The sequence below is a fragment of the Bidens hawaiensis genome, unplaced genomic scaffold (genome assembly GCF_021521415.1).
Source record: "Bidens hawaiensis isolate Kalapana, Puna unplaced genomic scaffold, B.hawaiensis_p1.1 tig00012349_1, whole genome shotgun sequence".
Taxonomy (NCBI): domain Eukaryota; kingdom Viridiplantae; phylum Streptophyta; class Magnoliopsida; order Asterales; family Asteraceae; genus Bidens; species Bidens hawaiensis.
In genome coordinates, this window is record NW_027492007.1 from 336,119 (window position 1) to 355,222 (window position 19,104).

Here is a 19,104-nt window from a genome sequence, read left to right on the forward strand (position 1 = left end):
CACATTTATACAATAGTTTTCTATTGCATATAATACAAAATGCATTATATAATACACACTATTGAATATATGCAAATACAACACTAATAATTGTATGCAAAACACACTATCGCATATATGTAATACAATAATGCACATATGCACCATATCAATTTATTTTTTAAATTTTTGTATATAATATAACATTATTGCAAATACACAATACAAACAACCGCGTATATGTTATTCAACACTATTTTACAAATCAAAATACACATTATTGCATATATGTATTATAAAAGAGTCGATGTATTGCATATATGCATTACAACGAGTTTTTTTTTTAATTTTTATATTTTTTTGTGATGAACAATAACAACATATAAGAAGGATGAAAGAAAAAAAATTAAAAATATTTTTTTAAATTAAATTAAAAATACTTATTTATTAGTTCTCTCTCTAAGGATGAGTTCTCTCTTGATCATTTTCTTATATATATATATATATATATAGGGTAAGGATCCTAAGAGAACCCTTTGAAAATTGAGAACTTTGAGAACCAATTTGAGCCACAAAAAAAATCTCTAAAAAATATTTAAAATATATAAAACAAAAATTTTTAAAAAGTAAAAAAACCAAAATTCTTATATACCATTCCGGTTTCATAAAAAAAATACTTCGTATTATACACATGTGTATAATTATATTTAATCTTTAGTTACGTAATGTACACATATGTAATTATCATTTACCTTAAATTGTATACATGTGTATAAAAAACACGTATGTAGTACATATTATACATTTGTGTATAATTTAGCTAAACTGATGCGTTTTTTTATGAAACCGTGATGATAGATAAGAATTTTGGTTTTTTTACTTTTTTTATTTTTGCGTCTTTTTTATGATTTTTTTTTATTTTTGGGTTTTTTGTGGTTCAAAATGGTTCTCAAAGTTCTCAATTTTAAAATAGTTATCACATGATCTTAATTCCTATATATATATTAAGGGCATGTTTATGATTCTTTATTTTCCTCTCCTTATAACTTGTGAAGATGAATAAGTCATTTTTTCTCCATTTTAGTGTTTGGGAACTAATAAGTTCTTATAAGTTTTTCCTTATTGATAAGGCTAAAAAATGGGTTTTGAATAAGTTGGGAAATCATAACTTATCTCCTTATAGATTTAAAATACCCTTTCCACCCTTTTTAAAAAATAACTTATTGACTTATGTTAATCCAAACATTTTTTTAAAACTCCTTATCAAATAGTCACAAGACCTTTTCAACTTATAACAAAAAGTTCTTTCACCTTAAACAAGGAATCCCAAACACACCCTAACAGTGAAATTCAACTGGTTGTCAGGGGACTTCAAAGGCTTACCATCTGCATACAACCTATTTTACCTGAATTTGAATTCTCTTATGGTAGTGGTGCCCATGTTTTAGTGTCTACAACAACACATACGTCGGGAATCGAACTTTGAACTTCCCAGACAGAAATCCCATATAAGTGAGTAAACCTTCTCACCTTCGACCTGACAAGCTGCACATCATTGCTGACTAATATATACCCGAAATCTGTATAAACAATTGTCATTAATTTCCCTAGGACATCATTAACAAATAAAAGTATGACTAGCACATAATTAGCTTCTGAAATATATATGTATAAACGGTTAGTTATTTTTTTATTTTCCAAGGACATGATTAGCAAGATAAAAGGTAGAAAATCAATACAATTAACTAATGTGAGGTGGAGAATCTTTTGTCGTCATCCACTATGCACAACCTTTGCTAAACAATGATAAGGTCCCAATCAATTGAATTCTTCATTCGTTTTTAATATGGATTTTTTTTTAATTGTGATTTTAAATTAGAAATAAATAATCTTACATCTTATGTGTTGGTTGATAATAATCCTATCTTTAAAAATCTTTATCAACGGTCCAACTTTTCGACTATTTTTCTCTCAATGGACCTCCGTTAAAAAACATTTAACGTCGTTAGGTTTTTCCGAATTTCAAACTGACATTTTAGGGCTTTTGATCAGAAGAAGATACGAGCCAACTGATGTAAAACTTATCTCGAAAACGGTGATCTAAATGGCTTAATTTATGTTAATTGGAAACTCAAACACCCGAATTGATATATTGTTTCGCCGCCTGGATCACTATTTCGATATAAGTTTTACAACAGTTGACTCGTATCCTTTTATTTTTGCATTTGGCCTTAAAATCTTAGACCAATGTTTGTATTTTATCATTGATTTTTTTTGTTTATATCGTTGCTCGACCAGTCAATAAATAAGTTATACATTTTTCATCGCTCCATAAATCAAATAAAGTATTCCCTACATTCCATTAAAAATGTTCGTATTTCTTTTTTTTATTTGTCCTCTTACAAATGTCCACTTTCAAATTTATTTGCCAATTTTCAAGTTTACCCTTAAACACACGTAACTAGCATTAATAAACAATATTGATTGACCCAATTTTCAAAGACATTATTGTTATTAGGTAAGCAAAAAAACTAACAATTCAATCTATCTTGAATTTTGTGTTTTTCAAACCGTGACACTTAAAGATGAACAAGACAGGGTGAGTAATTTTTAGCTTCCACTGCATTTATTGTAAAAGAAAAATACCAAATATGATATGAGAATCACGTTTGAAATCATTACAAACTACACCATCGTAACATTAATGCGTAGATCATGTAAAGCTAGATACGTGGTTGTGTACATGTGATACATATTGGTGAAGAATGTGACACACCTCTATCAAGTATTCGTACATTCGAACTCTGAAGTCATAACCCATACGTGTTCGAGTCCATATTCTTGCATGTTTGAGCCCTTGACTTCAAACCAAAAAACATGGAAATTATTTGGACAATGTTCATAAACATAGGCTTTACAATCATAGTAAATTTAACAATTGATTTATTTGTAATAAATGTAAACAGTGAGTAACGATTTAAATAATTTAACATAATGTAAAATAATGAGAACAAGGTGTATAAAGTGGCATTTGAATCCTTTTTATTGAACAAGTTATGGATATGCATGGAATAAAGTGGAAGGGGAGGTGAGGTGGGGTGAGGTGAGGGACAACTAGTAATGGAAAGTTGCATGGTGTATGTACTAAAAAGTAATTTACAAATCTTCAAAGTTTACACCATGGTCCTCATAAAGATGGACAAGTTTTTGTATAACATTAGAAAGGAAAAGTGATGTATTTAGGCAAATAGAATATATGTATATTTATTATTATTATAAGAAAATCTTTATTTCTGATTTCTTTTAATATGCTTATAGTAAGTTATAAACAAGTCTGAACATCAATACATAAACTACTGAAAGAATTTGAAAGTAAAGCGACTTCTTAACTTTTTTTCCTTTTTTAACTAGTGAAATTTAATCTTAAATAAATATAAAAGAAACCTTTCTAGATTCTCTCAAGCCACCGGATGATTTTGTTTATAAATGATGGCTTCTCATATGTTTGACCCGAATTCACGGGTATGGGTCTCACCAAACCCAGATAACCCTTAAATGGGTTAAAACATCTCATAATAAAAACCTAATTTCACCAAATTGATATGAAAATCATATAAAATATGGATATACTAAAAAATATTATCCCTTTTTTTTAAGATATTATTTATAATTAAGAAACAATTTTATAGTAAAAACATAAACGGGTTATGAGTCTCACCAAACCCATATAATTTTGAAACCGGGTTATAACATCTCATTTATTTGTAAAACCTTTTCATCATCAAATTCTAAGTATATTATTAACTTGGGTTGAGTTATTCTACAAAGGCCAATAAAAATGAGAAATGTGAGAAACCATAATTAATTGACATGTGTCAAGTATGGACCAAATGAAAAATGGTATAAAAGTAATAGTACACATTTTCTCTTTTCACATGCAAGTCACATGTTCATTCCTCCATCATTTTTAAATGTCTATAACTTTTTCATATGATATTTTTTTACAAAATAAAATTTACAATAATAACAAGCGTTTTTTTATCTTTAATATGAGTATGATTTTGTTATATAAAAATAAAAAAAAAATTACGTCATTGTGTCTTTTTGCTTACCATTGTGTCTTTTTTCGTCATTGTGTCTTTCTGCTTGTCAATGTTTTTTTTTTCGCCATTGTTTCTTTCAACCGATCATTGTGTTTTTTTTTAAATACTAATAACACCGTTGTGTAATAATATGTAAATTTAATGAAAAATACCAACAAATTATCTAATACATAAAACACAATGACGAATACATACTACACAATAACCTGAAAGGTAAAACACAATAATGAATACATATAACACAATGGTCTGAAACGTAAAACACAATGGTAAATACATATAACACAATGACCTAAAACTTAAAACACAATGGAATCTATATATTACACAATGACTTGAACGTAATACACAATGAACATAACACTAGTTTTCGCAAATTAAGTGAATGTTGAACACAATGACTAAAACACAATAATATGTAGAAAGACAAATGTTGAGCACAAATATACAATGATAAACAAAAACGAACAAAAAGACACAATGCCGTAATCTTTATTTTAATTTTTATCGTTAATATGAGTACCAATTGAAAAACACAATGACCAAAATCTATAACACAATGCGTAGAAAAACTCAATTAAAAAACACAATGAACAACCAAGTAACACAATATAAAAAAACCCACTAACTTTTTTTTATTTTTATATAACAATATGATATTCATATTAAAGATAAAAAAGCTTGTTATTATGTTAAAAAAATTTCTAAAACAAATGTCGTATGAAAAAGTGTTAGACGTTTTAAAATGATGAAGGAATTGGCATGCGCCTTCCATGGGAAGAGAGAAGGTCATCATAAGTGGTTTATTACCTTCATGCCCTTATCAGTTTTTATTCTTAAATTAATCTCCACTATCCAAATATAAGATCAATGGATTATATTATTTCTCACTATTCTCATTTTTGTTATACTTTGTAATTTAACTTTACCCTATTAACTTCCTTACAATAAAAAAAAATAAAACCCAAAAAGATATATAAATATTAGAAATAAATAATAAAAAATAACTAATAGGGAGATAAAAACTAGTATTATATAAAATAAAAGTAAAAGTGAGATTTGTAATTGACAAAATCAAATTGTTATTTACCATGTAAGTATATCATGATCTTATAACAGTCAAGAAATTATCTAGAAATAAGAGAATAAAGATTATTAATAGCAATTTATTAATGAATTTTATTATGTTATATTTGAAAAAAAAAATCCATGTATATAACTTAATATGATACATCAAACTTTTGGTTCTTTTTTTTGAACGAAATCGAATTGAATTTTTCGGTTTTGAAAATCTGCATTCAATTCAAACTAACTAAATAACAGTTGATGTTTATTTAAGCTTATGATTTGAGTGGGAAACTTGGATAAATTACAACTTTGTAATTTATGACTTTTCTACAAGTCATAAGAGGTCAAAATAAGGAATCTCAAACACCCACGTAACTCAATCTTCTTTAACCCAACCAATAAAAAGTTATTAATTTTTTTTTTCTTGAACGACACCCAACCAATCAAATAGCAGTAATAGTAAATAAGTATGAAGCATTAATAATATATATATATATATATATATGATTTATTCTGATCCTTTTGATTATGTGAATCCGGTTTAGTTTTGTTTCAATAACTGAAAAATATACAAATTGACTAAAAAAAAGTTATAGCATATATTCTCTAACCAAACCGAATTCAACCAAATTCAGTTTTGGATCGATTTCGGTTAAAAGTCGAAAAACCCGAATTCAGTCGAGAAAATCGAATCTTCATATTATTTCCTGTTTGTTCCCAACAACATCTAATTTTTCAAATAACAATTGTTAAACACAATGCTATACATAACCCCGAGAATGAATTTGGAAACATGAATCGTGATATGGATCTAGATGAGCGTGAAGCCGATTGAGATGTGGAATCGTGAATCTAGAGATTGGATTTAAATGCACCGTGAAGATGTTAAAATGTGATTTAGTGTTTTGAAAGCGATCGTACACTTTAGAGTTTGAATGGGTAACTTGGATATAGAGTTGGGCTTTGGGAAGGTGGACTCATAGCATAAAACTAATAAAAATTATACTTAAATAAATAAACCACATGACATAGATCGGATTATTTGGTTTTTGAACAAAACCAAACAACCCGAATTCAAAAAAGTTCCAGATCCGAAAACCGACTGAAAATTCAGATTCGGTTAATATTCTATCCAAAAACCGAATTCATCATTATGATTGGTTTTAGGTTACGGATACAATTCGGTTTACGGATTTCTTTTTTATTTTTAGCTTTTTAAACACCCATAACTATAATACTCAGAAATTAGAAAAGAGTTAAATAAAAAACAATTGATTTGTGAGAAATGTTAGAAGACTTTAAGATCAAGCACCCCACTAAAATATGACACTAATCATGTAAATAGGAAACTATACAGTTTTTAGAAACTACTAATCTCAAACACTAAAGGCTAGATCTATTCTTATTTTTCCCACAAAACTTTTGTTTTTTACGTTAACCCATGTAGCCCAGCGACAGATGTAGTTAGTAATAAGGGGTAGCCTCCCCTACCTCTCAACTTTTTGCCGGTAGTGCAATTTTTTTTATTTTTTTGGTGGGTTTTGTATTTCGCTACTCTTGAAAAATATAACATTACCTCTTTTTATTTAAGGACTAACCAAATTAAAAGCTAAAACCAATTAAAGCCTAGCCAAAATTTAAAGCCCAACTAAATTAAAGCCCAAACTAAATAAAAATATTGTTCATTATTCCATCATGCTTGGACGTTTGGCTTAGGCCGGATATCAACATTTAACAAAACAAAGTTTCATTTAGCCACCGTCCACCCTACGCTGCCTCGATGCCCTGCCGCCCTTCTCCGGTCACCAGACTTCCACGCTACAGTCGAGTAGCCGACGGCCAGTGATCTCTTATGGTGTGTTCTAGAGTCTCATTTAACGAGGGGAGGGAAGGAAATGATGAGAAAATGTTAAAATATCATGTTCTAGAAACTTTTTAATGAGAGAATGGGAGAGGAAAGAAGGGAAAATACTAGAAAATTTAAACACATATTCATCTTCTCAAATTGAAGAGATTAGGAGAGAAAATTTTATCAATTACTAAATTACACTCAAAACTAATTTTGAAAACGATTGTACACTTTAGAGTTTTGAACTGGAAACTTGGATATAGAGTTGGGCTTTGGGAAGATGAATTCATAGCATAAAACTAATAAAAATTATACTTAAATAAATAAATCACATGATATAAATCAGATTATTTGGTTTTTGAACAAAACCAAATAACCCGAATTCAAAAAGTTCCAGATCTGACAACCGACTGAAAATTCAGATTCGGTTAATATTCTATCCAAAAACCGAATTCACAATTCCGATTGGTTTTGGGTTACGGATACAATTCGGTTTTAAGGATTTCTTTTTTATTTCAGTTTTTTAAACACCCATAACTATAATACTCAAAAATTAGAAGAGTTCAAATAAAAAAACAACTGTTTTGTGAGAAATGTGAGAAGACTTTAAGATCAAGCACCCCACTAAAATATGGCATTAACCATGTAAATACGAAACTATACAGTTTTTAGAAACTACTAATCTCAACCACTAAAGGCTAGATCTATTCTTATTTTTCCCACAAAACTATTGTTTTTTACGTTAACCCATGTAGTCCAGCGGTGGATGTAGTTAGTAATAAGGGGTATCCTCCACCGCCCCACAACTTTTTGCCACTAGTGCAATTTTTTTTTATTTTTTTGGTGGGTTTTGTATTTCGCTACTCCTGAAAAATATAACATTACCCCTTTTTGTTTAAGGCCTAACCAAATTAAAAGCTAAAACCAATTAAATCCCAACCAAAATTTAAAGCCCAAACTAAATAAAAACATTGTTCGTTATTCCATCATGCTTGGACGTTTGGTTTAGGCCGGATATCAACATTCAGCAAAACAAAGTTTCATTCAGCCACCGTGGATACGTTGCCTCGATCCCCTGCCGCCCTTCTCCGGTCACCAAACCTCCACGCTACAGTCGAGTAGTCGACGGCCAGTGATCTCTTCCTCTTCCATGGTTCAACTTCTACCTGTTCAATTTAGATATTCAATTACTTTTATCTAAAAGTGTAATTGTTTAATTTATTTATATAAATTGTTAACGTGGAATTGTTTTTGTGCAATTGAATATTTGAATGATTGATTATGGTTTATTGGATATTTGAATAATGTAAATTGAAATTGATTAGGGTTTTTGGGTTTACATGTAAATTGGAATTGATTGTGGATTTATGATTTTAAATTTTGTTTCTTTATAAAATTAGGGAGTCTGGAAAATAAAACGACAAAATCTTATTATTAATCTTTTTAAACAAAAATTACAAGAAAATGATGATATCGATCCAATACCAAGCTCAAAAAAAAATTGTTATATGAAATACAGTAAAAAGAATTCGGTTATTGTATAAAATACTGAAAACAAATATTTTTTTTCCTGAACGTTATTCCCTGAGATTTTCGTATAAATTCGCGATGTAGTCGCCCCAGAAATTATATATTTATTAACGTAACGTGTGTGTTTTAAATTCGTATACTGCTGTTTCCCTTCTCAAATCAATTAAGCTTCCACGTGTCCACACACCAAGTAACGGCCACCATCTTCGTACAAACAAAAAAACAAACTCGGTTTCATATTTCTTCTTACCCACTCACTCCATCCACAATCAGATCACATCTAATCTAATTAATCTAGGCTTTATTTTCACTCTCACAGATCAAATCAAATCCATGGCGTTAGAATGGGTGGTTCTAGTTTTCTGTCACTCAGCTGGTGGTTAAGATCGATCAGTTGAATAGCCGGGTTGAGAAGTTGAAGAGCAATTGATGCGGTCAGGTTGAGTTTATGGAGCGCTTGTGTTTGTTTATGTTATTATATTGTTATCATGTTTAATCGATAGCTTTTAATAGTTTGATTCATGTCTTCTCACTTCATTTCATGTTTGTGTTGTTTGAATTTCTATGGCTCAAATGCATTTTAGTTAAGTTAGATTGCTTACTTAAGTTGTTTTAACTTTTAACATCATGGACTGTGCTTCCTGTTGTTGCAGGCTAAACAAAACATGAAACTTCATCTAGACTAATTGGCAGGTGAATTTTACATTATACATAGCTACTTTATAACTAACATATTACAACCCGTGCCAAGTCTAAAAAATTTCAAAATATTAGCTACGACAACACTCACTACGGTTGGTTATTTAGACCTGATCATCAAGATGGACTTTGAAAAAGCTTTGGATGGGTAGCGGCATAAATAGAACCATTCGCATCAGTTTTCAAGTGCGAGAGAAGATGCTGCACATCGGCTCTTAAATTTTCAATAGCTCTTCCACACAAGGCTAATACATCTGGTCTTGCTTTCGAATTTGGCTGCACAGGTCCTCCTTGACCTTCATAATGCACAATATGATGACTGCAAACAAACATTAAAAATACAGTGTTAAAACTTGTTCATGTAACTTTGATCATATGATGGTCAAATCAAATCTTACAGAAAGTCAATAAGGTCAGTTATTTCAGACGCTTCAACAGGAGTTGATGGCTGCGAGTTCCTCCCAAATACATCCACCATCATGTTCAACAACAGTTCTAGCGTCTGCAAAATCGAGCATGTTTTAGTTATCTGACTTCATGTTTTTTTAGGTTTTTGTTTCATAATGTACCCTTATGACTTGCTAAAGAAAGAACTTACCTTGCTGAACAAGTTGTGAGCGTTTGCCAACCTCGGCAGCAACGGGCCCACAATCCGAAAGGCTATTCTCAGCACTGCAACTGATTTTATAGGCCTTAGATGGTTCACAATAAGATGTGTTTTATCCAACCATTCGTGTGGAAGATTACTAAAGAATGAATGAAGCAAAGCCACCACATTTCCTGCATTATCACAGGTTTATAATTAGCTTAATAATTATTACATCATAAAACTTCAAAAAAGTACAAAAAAACAAATCTTACCAATTACAGTGGAGGTATTGTCTTGAGCAGCCCATGTAGGATCCAACAAAGCATAACCAACAACCGAATCCAACTCACTAACCGACCTCTTACCATCAGTAAGCCACCAGCTCTCTTTAATAACGCGTGCCACCTCGGCATACAGCTGTGTGTGAAACTCAGAAGGAAGCTGAGCCAGCAGAAGCCCACACGCTTGAATCATCAAGCATGACAGTTGCTGACTCGCGTAACCGCTTCGTGTAACAAACCCCATACCCGTAACACCTTGTCTACATCTACCCAATGAATCCGTGCTTCCGCCTGAAGGCGAAGCTGGTAAAGCCGAACCTTGACCTGAACTAGTGGTAGATGCATGGTAACCATGATTAGATTGAGTTAGAGTCGGTTGGATATGAATAATAATCTGAACGAGTGAGGTTACAATCTGTTGTGCGGTTACTGGGAGAGATAGGATTTCTATAATCGGGGTTTCTAGAACAAGTTGTGTGTAGGTCCCAGGATCTTGTATTTGATAGAACGCCTTTTGACATTCGAAAGTGTTGGTTGACCCGGGTTGACTAGCTGTTGGATTCCGGTTAATAAATGTACGCATACCGTTGTTTAACGGGTCCGTTTTTGAGTTGCATTGAGGGATTACATTATGCACGAGGTTGCATAAAAGAGATGCGAAGTACTCGAGTGGTGGACACATGGCGTTTGATGAGTTAACGTGCTGCGGGAACGATTCAGAAAATGGCATCTTTTTAATATCAAGCACGTTTAGTATACGGAAAATGAGTTTTGCAGGAAGATGTCCATAGAAATATGCGAGTATATCGCGAACGAATGTAACGTTTAGAGGATAATAATGAAGGAAAGTTGAATAGAATTGCAGAACTCTATCGGCTGCTTCAGCAGCATCATTTTCAATAAGCCTATATATGATCAAAGGGATAACTGGGAGTAAACGTGCTGCGATATCATCAAAAAACGTTGGGTACCTGAAAACGAAAAATATTTATATAACATATGAAAAAAAAGGAAGTAAAAAAAACAAATAGAAAAAAAAAAAAAAAAAAATTCATGTCACCTTTCCTTCCATGCCAAATGATTGCCAAGAGCCTTTTGTAGTTCAATACGTTTAAAACTTATAGTTTGAAGCCAATGCTCGGGTTTGCCACGGTTAGCAACATAAAATTTTATCCTTTGTTGAAGCTCTTGTCTTTCAAGTAAATTAACCTGCAAATATTATAATATAAACATTTTAACATAATTAACTTGGAACAAAAATTAAATACCGTGACTAATCATTCCTAGTTAGGTTTAGGATGGATCTAAAATAACAAATCCAAAACCGAATTAATCAACATAACCAAACCCAGCCAGAAACTGACCTGTTAAGTTTTTGTAATTTTCTAAAAACCTTATCTCCGGTTCAGGTTCAGTTTTGCTTGTATCCAGAACCCAAAACACCGAAGCGGAAAACCGATACATCAATAAAACACATATGTATGTACGCATATATAAGTATGTATGACATCATTTAGACCTATTGTTTCAGGCCCAAATTCATTTTTATGGGTCATTTTTTTCCGGCTAGAATATTTAAAGTCTAAATAGCAAAAAAAAACTGAAACCGAACGATTTTCAAAAATCCCAAAACTGAATTTTCAATTTCTGGTTTGGTTTGAGAGCCCATAACTGACGCGCGCACACTTAATTCCTAGTTACATACCACAATACGCAAAGCATGTGGATCATCATCACGATCAATCAAAGCAAGAAGCAAAATATCCAATGGAAGCAGCTCATGGTTCCAAATAAAATATGAAAGATTTGCACATGCCTTCATTATAAGATCCTGATAGATTAAGAAACAAATTATGTCAAAAAAGTAATAGTTACCACTTAACCAGAAATGTGTGTGCATATGATTAACAGATCACCTGCAAGGGATGTCCATGCTGTGACTCTAACTGCATATTATGCAGAAGGACGTCCACCATTGAATATATATTTGCAGTCACCTCTTCAGGTGAAAATTCTCTCAGAACACGACCCTGTAACAATTAACAAATAAGAGACCCAATTTAATCAAAAACTAAACCATAGCAATTATATTTTACAATATTACCAGATTTGCACTGTTTATGTTCTCAGGGTGACCACGCATTAGCACCCATGCTCCAGCACACAGATATTGTCGGTGTTGAGGAAAACTTGTATTAATATAAGTCATGACATAAGTAGGGTTAGCTGATGGTGATAACAGCTGTGTACACTGATTGATAACAGTTGCTTCTGCCTGTGAATCAGCACATAATATGTTACAATTTTTAAAACAAACTCAACATTCAATGCCATTGTTTTTAAATTTGTAACTAAATAAAACCGACCTGCTGCCATGCTTGAATTGCTAGGCCCCGTTTATCTATCCTGCCAATTAACGCATCACATAAAACAGCTGGAAAGTAACGAAGGGTTTTCGCGGACCAAGTATGTTGACTGGTGGCCAAGATTTGTTCCAACATCGTTTGAAGATAAAGAAGGTGTTCAGCATCAGCAATTCCACGTGTCTTGATTATAATAGCAAGGTTCACTACAGTTATGCGGTTTAATGTTTCTGTGAATTCAGTGGGACCCTTTCCTTCTTTTCCCACAAAAAAAAATTCTCTCAATGATAATATGAGATTCATGCACAGGTTTTCTGCCAACCGAAACACGCGATGATCACCGCGTTTCCCTTTGAAAGTTGAGAGAATTTTGGTAACATCATACATTAATGTCTTGCTCTTTCCTTGATACCTAAGTTTAGGAAAACAGAAAAATATTTATGTAACCAATACTCAAAAGTGAAAATGAAATTATGAAAGATGTAAAGGAGTAATCACCTGTAAAGGGAAAATAAACGGTAGTTGAGGATTTCAAGTACCAAAAGAGTAGCTGATGGCTTACTTAAGATAGCAGGATTCTTCTGATGCAAATGCTACAAAAATTTAAAAACTAGATAATTAGTCATGAAAAGCATGAAAAAGTATGAATATCATAAAACAATGGAGGGAACGAACTTACACTTAAATGTGAACGAAACAACGAATGAGGTTGTATGAGTAACAATCTAGTATATGTTTCTACCATTGCAATGTTGGGCACATGCTGCATTTAAAAAGGCAAAATATGAGAACATGGTATTATATTTTAACTAGAAAGAGTCATATATATTACCTCCCCAGAGAACATAGCTTCTTCCATCTGAAAAGCAAGTTTCAGACACAAATGAATTGAAAATCCTGACAACAATGAAATTGGCACAGGAGGAACTTCTCGCATCATTGTTATTCTCTCATTAGTTTGTAGATTTGGGCCCGGTAGTTCTGCATGGCCCGCAGCTGTTAACCAGCCCATTACTGTATCAGAAGCAGGTTGTGCCATTGTGTAAGAAACCACCCAAAACATTCCAACTGATCTCTCATCCATATTCATGTAATCTATCATATGATCCCCTAAAATCAACACAAAACAGTCAGTATTTTAATCATTATTTTGTGAATAACAGATACACCATGTAATACGTATATACCTTTAGTTACTTGTCTCCACCATTCATCTATTTGTTTCCCTTTTTGAAGCTGTTCACTATTTAAATATTCACGGGTAGAAGAATTCAGTGACCATATGCGAAGATTCTGACAACTACTAATGAAATCAAGCAGGATACTTTGAGGATTATTGGGATCCGAGTTGCGATCTTCTTTATGAAATGACAAAACTTTTCTGGTCGTTTCCACCTACAATCATCACACGTCCGATTTAATGTAAGAAGATTATAATAAAATATGAACATATGAGATGTAAACTAACCTTTCTAGGGTCTGAATTTAGAGCATGCATTACAAGCTCAACACGGATAATCTGTGCAAGCAACCACGTGACATGATTGGTCCTTAAAATCTGGTGATCATCTTCAGCAAGACGCAAAACTAATTTATCCACAAAATCAACAAAATCTATGCAGCCACTTTTCACAAGGAAAAAGAATACATCTGAGTAGACAAGCCACTCCTGCCAGCAGTTTATCTCTGCATCAATTTTGAAAAACAGAATTCAAAGTCAAAGCGCTGACAACATAAGGTAATACAAACTACAAAAGGTCAAAAGCTTACCCGAATTTGTCAACTTCAAGAGTTCAACAATTCTATCAATGTTAGCCTCACATATCATGTCTGAAGTAAACACAGCACCAGGTGTGGGTCCCTGTGGATGTTGCCGGTTACACGGTGCCACTAGTAGGACCCGCCGCCACCAATCAGGTGCCGGTGTACTACGAATAGCATGTCTGATACAGCGTAGGGCCCGCTCCCAATCTAAACTTCCTTTTTGTATACATACAGCAATATCCTACATATATAATTACCAATTTATGTATTTAAACAATTGTATGTTAAAAAAGAAATGTGTGATTAAGTGATAAAAAGTGGTCACCTCCCCGTGCAGTGGTTCTCCAAGCACACTTGGATATGTAATAGGCGAATATCTCATATTAATAGCTGCTTCACCCGCTAAATTAGTTGTAGCTTGAGATAAAAGGCGCTGATTCCCAAATGTTGGACAGTGAATATGTTGATCCAACATTTGCATGTGCATTGCCATCATATCTCTTCTTCTATGAATCTCCAAAATAAGTGTGAATAGCGCCTCGTCATCAGATATGTTTTGTAAAAACTGTAGTCCACTTCTTACTAGTTCATAAAAGGGTACACGACACTTTTTATCATCAACCAAAAGCCAGATAACATCCAAACAGTTATGCAACCATTCAAACAATGCTTTATCTCGTTTCCATGATTTTATCCCATCAACCTCGTCACTCCCTTGTTGTTGTTGGTCCCAGTTAACCAACCAGTTCATCATGTGGTTGAAAATATCAGCATGAGTAGACGGTTTTAAGTTAACTTCTAATGCAGAAAATATAATCTTGCAGCACAGCTGGCGCAAGCTGCTTATAGCATTATCTCTTGTTAACATGTTAGTTCTTGAATGGTGGCCAGAGTTGTAAATATCTGATGATTTTACTGGCGATAAAGGTATTGTTGATAGTTCGTTTGCTGATTGAGACGGTGATCCGATTCCATGAACTGAGATTAAAGGAGATGCAGGACTTGCAGTTTGGAAATTTGAAGATGGGATTGTGGTGGATGATGGTTGCATTCCAGTTTGTGCTAAAGATACAGGTGGCGGTGGTGAAGCTGTAGAAGACATACTAACCGACATTTCTGCAGAAGAAACTGAAGAAAGAAGAGACGGTAGAAAAGTATCCCAGTTTATGTAGCCTATGGTGTACAAATTCCTCAAAGCAAAAAGAAGAAACTCTGCTCTCGGTGCATGATTACTGCACTGGATAACCAGAGAGATGAGAACAGATTCTGTAACAGCTCGTAACAGCTCCAGGTCCTGACAATTCACATGTCAGTTTATGTAACTCGATGATGTAATCTCATTTGAAATTGCAAACTTACAGGAAATTGATTCTGAAGCTGCTCAAAATCTACAAGAAACTGTTCATTGCGTGGAGGAAGATCTCTGTTAAGGGCAATAACTCGTTTCTGTGTTTTGTTCCTGTAATTAAAGTAAACCTAAATCTATAATGTGTATAAAAGTTTAAAATAAAAGCTAAAACAGACCGGAAACAGTCTGTATTGTATAAATGGAAGACTTGAATTAGTGTAATTGATGTTTAAGCAGTCATTTAAGTTGTTGTGTTCAGTAGCAAAATCCAATAAAACTGAAAGTGAAAACAAGGAGGTTAAAAAAGCATACGGAGGTTCTCGGTCGGAGCGGCTGCTTCTCTGGAAAATGACAAGAGGTATTCAGAAAGGAATGAGTGAATAAACAAACAAATAAATAGAAACATACACCGAGGTAGAGATTGAAGAGGTCGATAATAGGCGGACGTGCAGGGTGGAATTGAAAAGCCCTGCGCTGCTGCTGCTGGCTCTGATCCGTCATGTCTCCCGTCGATTGAATTTGAATTTGACTGCTTGACAACGGAACACCACCGCCGGTGCTGCCTGACGGAGCTCGGAACATCTCAGAGACAATTTCTTTAATTAATAATTACACACTTTCTTTCTCGTCTAATCAACGGGCCAAAATAAATTGGGGGTTTTAGACTTTTATCACTCCAGCTTTTACAGGTATCGACATTTTGCTTTTTGTCTGCTTCAAGTCAAATGAATAATTTACACTGAGAAAATTCATGTTTGCCTGACCGTTGTTCATTGGGCGGAGTCACATCAAGTCCTCGAGAGAAAAAATGAACTGATTGGTCCTCTGTCGTTTCAAAAGTGACCCGAATGAGTCCCTGCCGTTAGTATTCCGCCAAAACAAAAGTTGAACTTACCAATATATCATTTCATAAGATTTTATGAGTCCTGTGGTTTATGATTATGCTAAATTTTAGTCTTACTATTTCTTAAAAGAAAACTAATCGAACCGGACTACTTTTTTAACAAAATTAATTGAATCAAAAGACTTTCTCAACAAAAACTAATCGAACGGAACTACTTTTTTAACAAATACTAATCGAACGGAACTACTTTTTTTAACAAATACTAATCGAACCGGACTACTTTTTTTAACCAAATCGAACTGAACTATTTTTTTAACTAAACTTATCAAGCCAAACTACCTTTTTTAACAAAACTAATAAAAACGAAACAGATTTTTAAATAAAACTAATCGAATCAAACTATTTTTTTAACAAAACTAATCGAACCGAACTTCTTTTTTTTAACAAAACCAATCGAACCGAAGTACTTAAAAAATCGAATCGAACAAAAAGTAGTTTAGTTTGACAAGTTTTGTTAAAAAGCTAGTTTGGTTCTGAGTAGTTTTAAAAATAATAGTTTGGTTCAGTTAGTTTAAAAAAAATAGTTTGGTTCGATTAGTTTTGTTAAAAAAGTAGTTTGGTTCAATTATTTTGTTAAAAATGTAGTTCGGTTCAATTAGTTTTTTTCAAGTACTTCGGTTCAATTAGTTTTGTTAAAAAAAAGTAGTTTGGTTCGATAAGTTTTGTTAAAAAGGTAGTTCGGTTCGATTAGTTTGGTTAAAAAAATAGTTCGGTTTGATTAGTTTTTGTTAAAAAAAAATTAGTTCGGTTTGATTAGTTATATTAAATAATAGTTTGGTTTGATTAGTTTTTGTTGAAAAAGTCGTTCGATTCGATTAGTTTTGTTAAAAAAAGTTGTTTGGGTCAATTAGTTTTTTATAAAAAGTAGTTTGGTTCAATTAGTTTGGTTAAAAAAAGAAATTCGGTTTGATTAGTTTTTTGGTTAAAAAAGTAGTTTAGTTCGATTAGTTATTGTTAACAAAAGTAGTTCGGTTCGATTAGTTTTGTTAAAAATAGTTTGGATCGATCAGTTTATGTAAAAAAAAAGTCGTTCGGTTCGATTGGTTTTGTTAACAAAGTAGTCCGGTTTGATTAGTTTTCTTTTAAAAAATAGTGTAAAGGGAAATGTATAACGAGGGACTAAAACTGAGCACGCCAACAAACCACAGGAACTGATATGAATCTTATGAAATGGCATATTGGTAATTTCAACTTTTTTTTGGATGGAAACTTATTGGCACTGACTCATTTGGGTCACTTTTGGAACTACAAGGACCCAATCAGTTTATTTTTTTTTCTCATGAACTCAATGTGACTCCGTCCATAAACACATGGACGTAAATAGTAATTTTCTCATTTAGAAATGTAGACTTAGGTTTGAGGCGTCTCTTTCAAACCGGTTTTATCATTCTGGGCCTTAAGAGTAATAAATATGGATACAATGGTTTCAATGTGTGTTTAGTTTTTACACACTAAAAAATCTATCAATATAATCTATATTTCAAAATGATAACTCATTTCGTTCAATGTGTACTTTTGTATATAAAGTGTGAGAGTCACGTATTTTCGTTAATTGGATTGATCATGTCTTTAGTGTATTCACTAACCCAAAAATTTCCTGAAGAGGTATGCACCCGCCTTAACATCGAGCGGGGCGGGTCAACCCACAAGATATAGACAAGAGGCTTGAAATCAGGATGTCATGAAGACACAAAGCCAAAACCTATGCGCGTGGCGCATATCACATATGCTCACGCATATCACATATGTTCACGCATCATATATGCTCACGCGTATCACATATGCTCACGCATCATATATGCTCACGCATATCACATCTGCGTGTGGCGCGTATCACATATGCTCACGCATCATATATGCTCACGCATATCACATCTGCGCGTGGCGCATCTGCGTGTGGCGCGTATCACATATGCTCACGCATCATATGCTCACGCATCACATCTGCGCGTGGCGCATCTGCGCGTGGCGCATATCACATATGCTCACGCATATTACATATGCTTGCGCATATCACATCTGCGCATGAAACATCTGCGCGTGAGAATAAAGAGAAGACCTCGCGCATCCCCAGGATAGGCGCATATCACACATGCACATAATCAACCACGTCCTTATCCAAATCAGGATAAGGACAACCATGATTGTGCTCATCAGACAACCTTCCAGAAGGCATCCTTTAAGGAATAAAGAATATGCTGATGTTGACAGCTGCCAATGAAGGGTGGACAACTCAGCAAAACCCATGTGCTACCACGTGATTGCACATGGGTCAGGTGAAATACCTTGGTCAGAGAATAATCAATGAAAAAGCACCAGGTGTCCTAAGGACACGTGGCGCGAAGCAATAGGAGGAGGCCAAAAAGGCCCTGATTGGGTCTGAGCCCAATCATTGGAAACCCTAACACTATAAATACCACACCACCTCCACAAGGGGAGGTAAGCAAGAAAATACATTCTAAATCCTTACTCACTTTCAGATTATTATTATCTTCTCCTACAATATCTTATTCTCACACCGGAGGGTTACCCCAAAGAGGACCCCTCTGTCCCTTTCTGAGGGGTAAGTTCACGGTGCTGCTCGTTTGTAGGTGGAAGAATTCATACTCCGGAAAACCATCGGTGAT

The 19,104-nt window shown here is 33.4% G+C and overlaps 1 protein-coding gene across 1 annotated transcript; it reads right to left on the bottom strand.

Moving 5' to 3' along the window:
• Positions 1 to 9,345: 9,345 nt before the first annotated feature.
• On the bottom strand, positions 9,346 to 16,155 carry LOC143540838 (mediator of RNA polymerase II transcription subunit 23-like). The gene is made up of 19 exons (XM_077033811.1): positions 15,982 to 16,155; positions 15,886 to 15,914; positions 15,585 to 15,684; positions 14,551 to 15,519; positions 14,232 to 14,466; positions 13,930 to 14,147; positions 13,649 to 13,856; positions 13,294 to 13,571; positions 13,141 to 13,224; positions 12,960 to 13,054; positions 12,465 to 12,873; positions 12,203 to 12,373; positions 12,015 to 12,128; positions 11,804 to 11,929; positions 11,159 to 11,307; positions 10,090 to 11,069; positions 9,827 to 10,008; positions 9,627 to 9,730; positions 9,346 to 9,547 (listed from the first exon to the last, which is right to left on the bottom strand). Exons 1-19 carry the CDS (start codon positions 16,153 to 16,155, stop codon positions 9,346 to 9,348), a joined length of 4,827 nt encoding a protein of 1,608 aa, XP_076889926.1.
• Between the last annotated feature and the right edge of the window lie 2,949 nt (positions 16,156 to 19,104).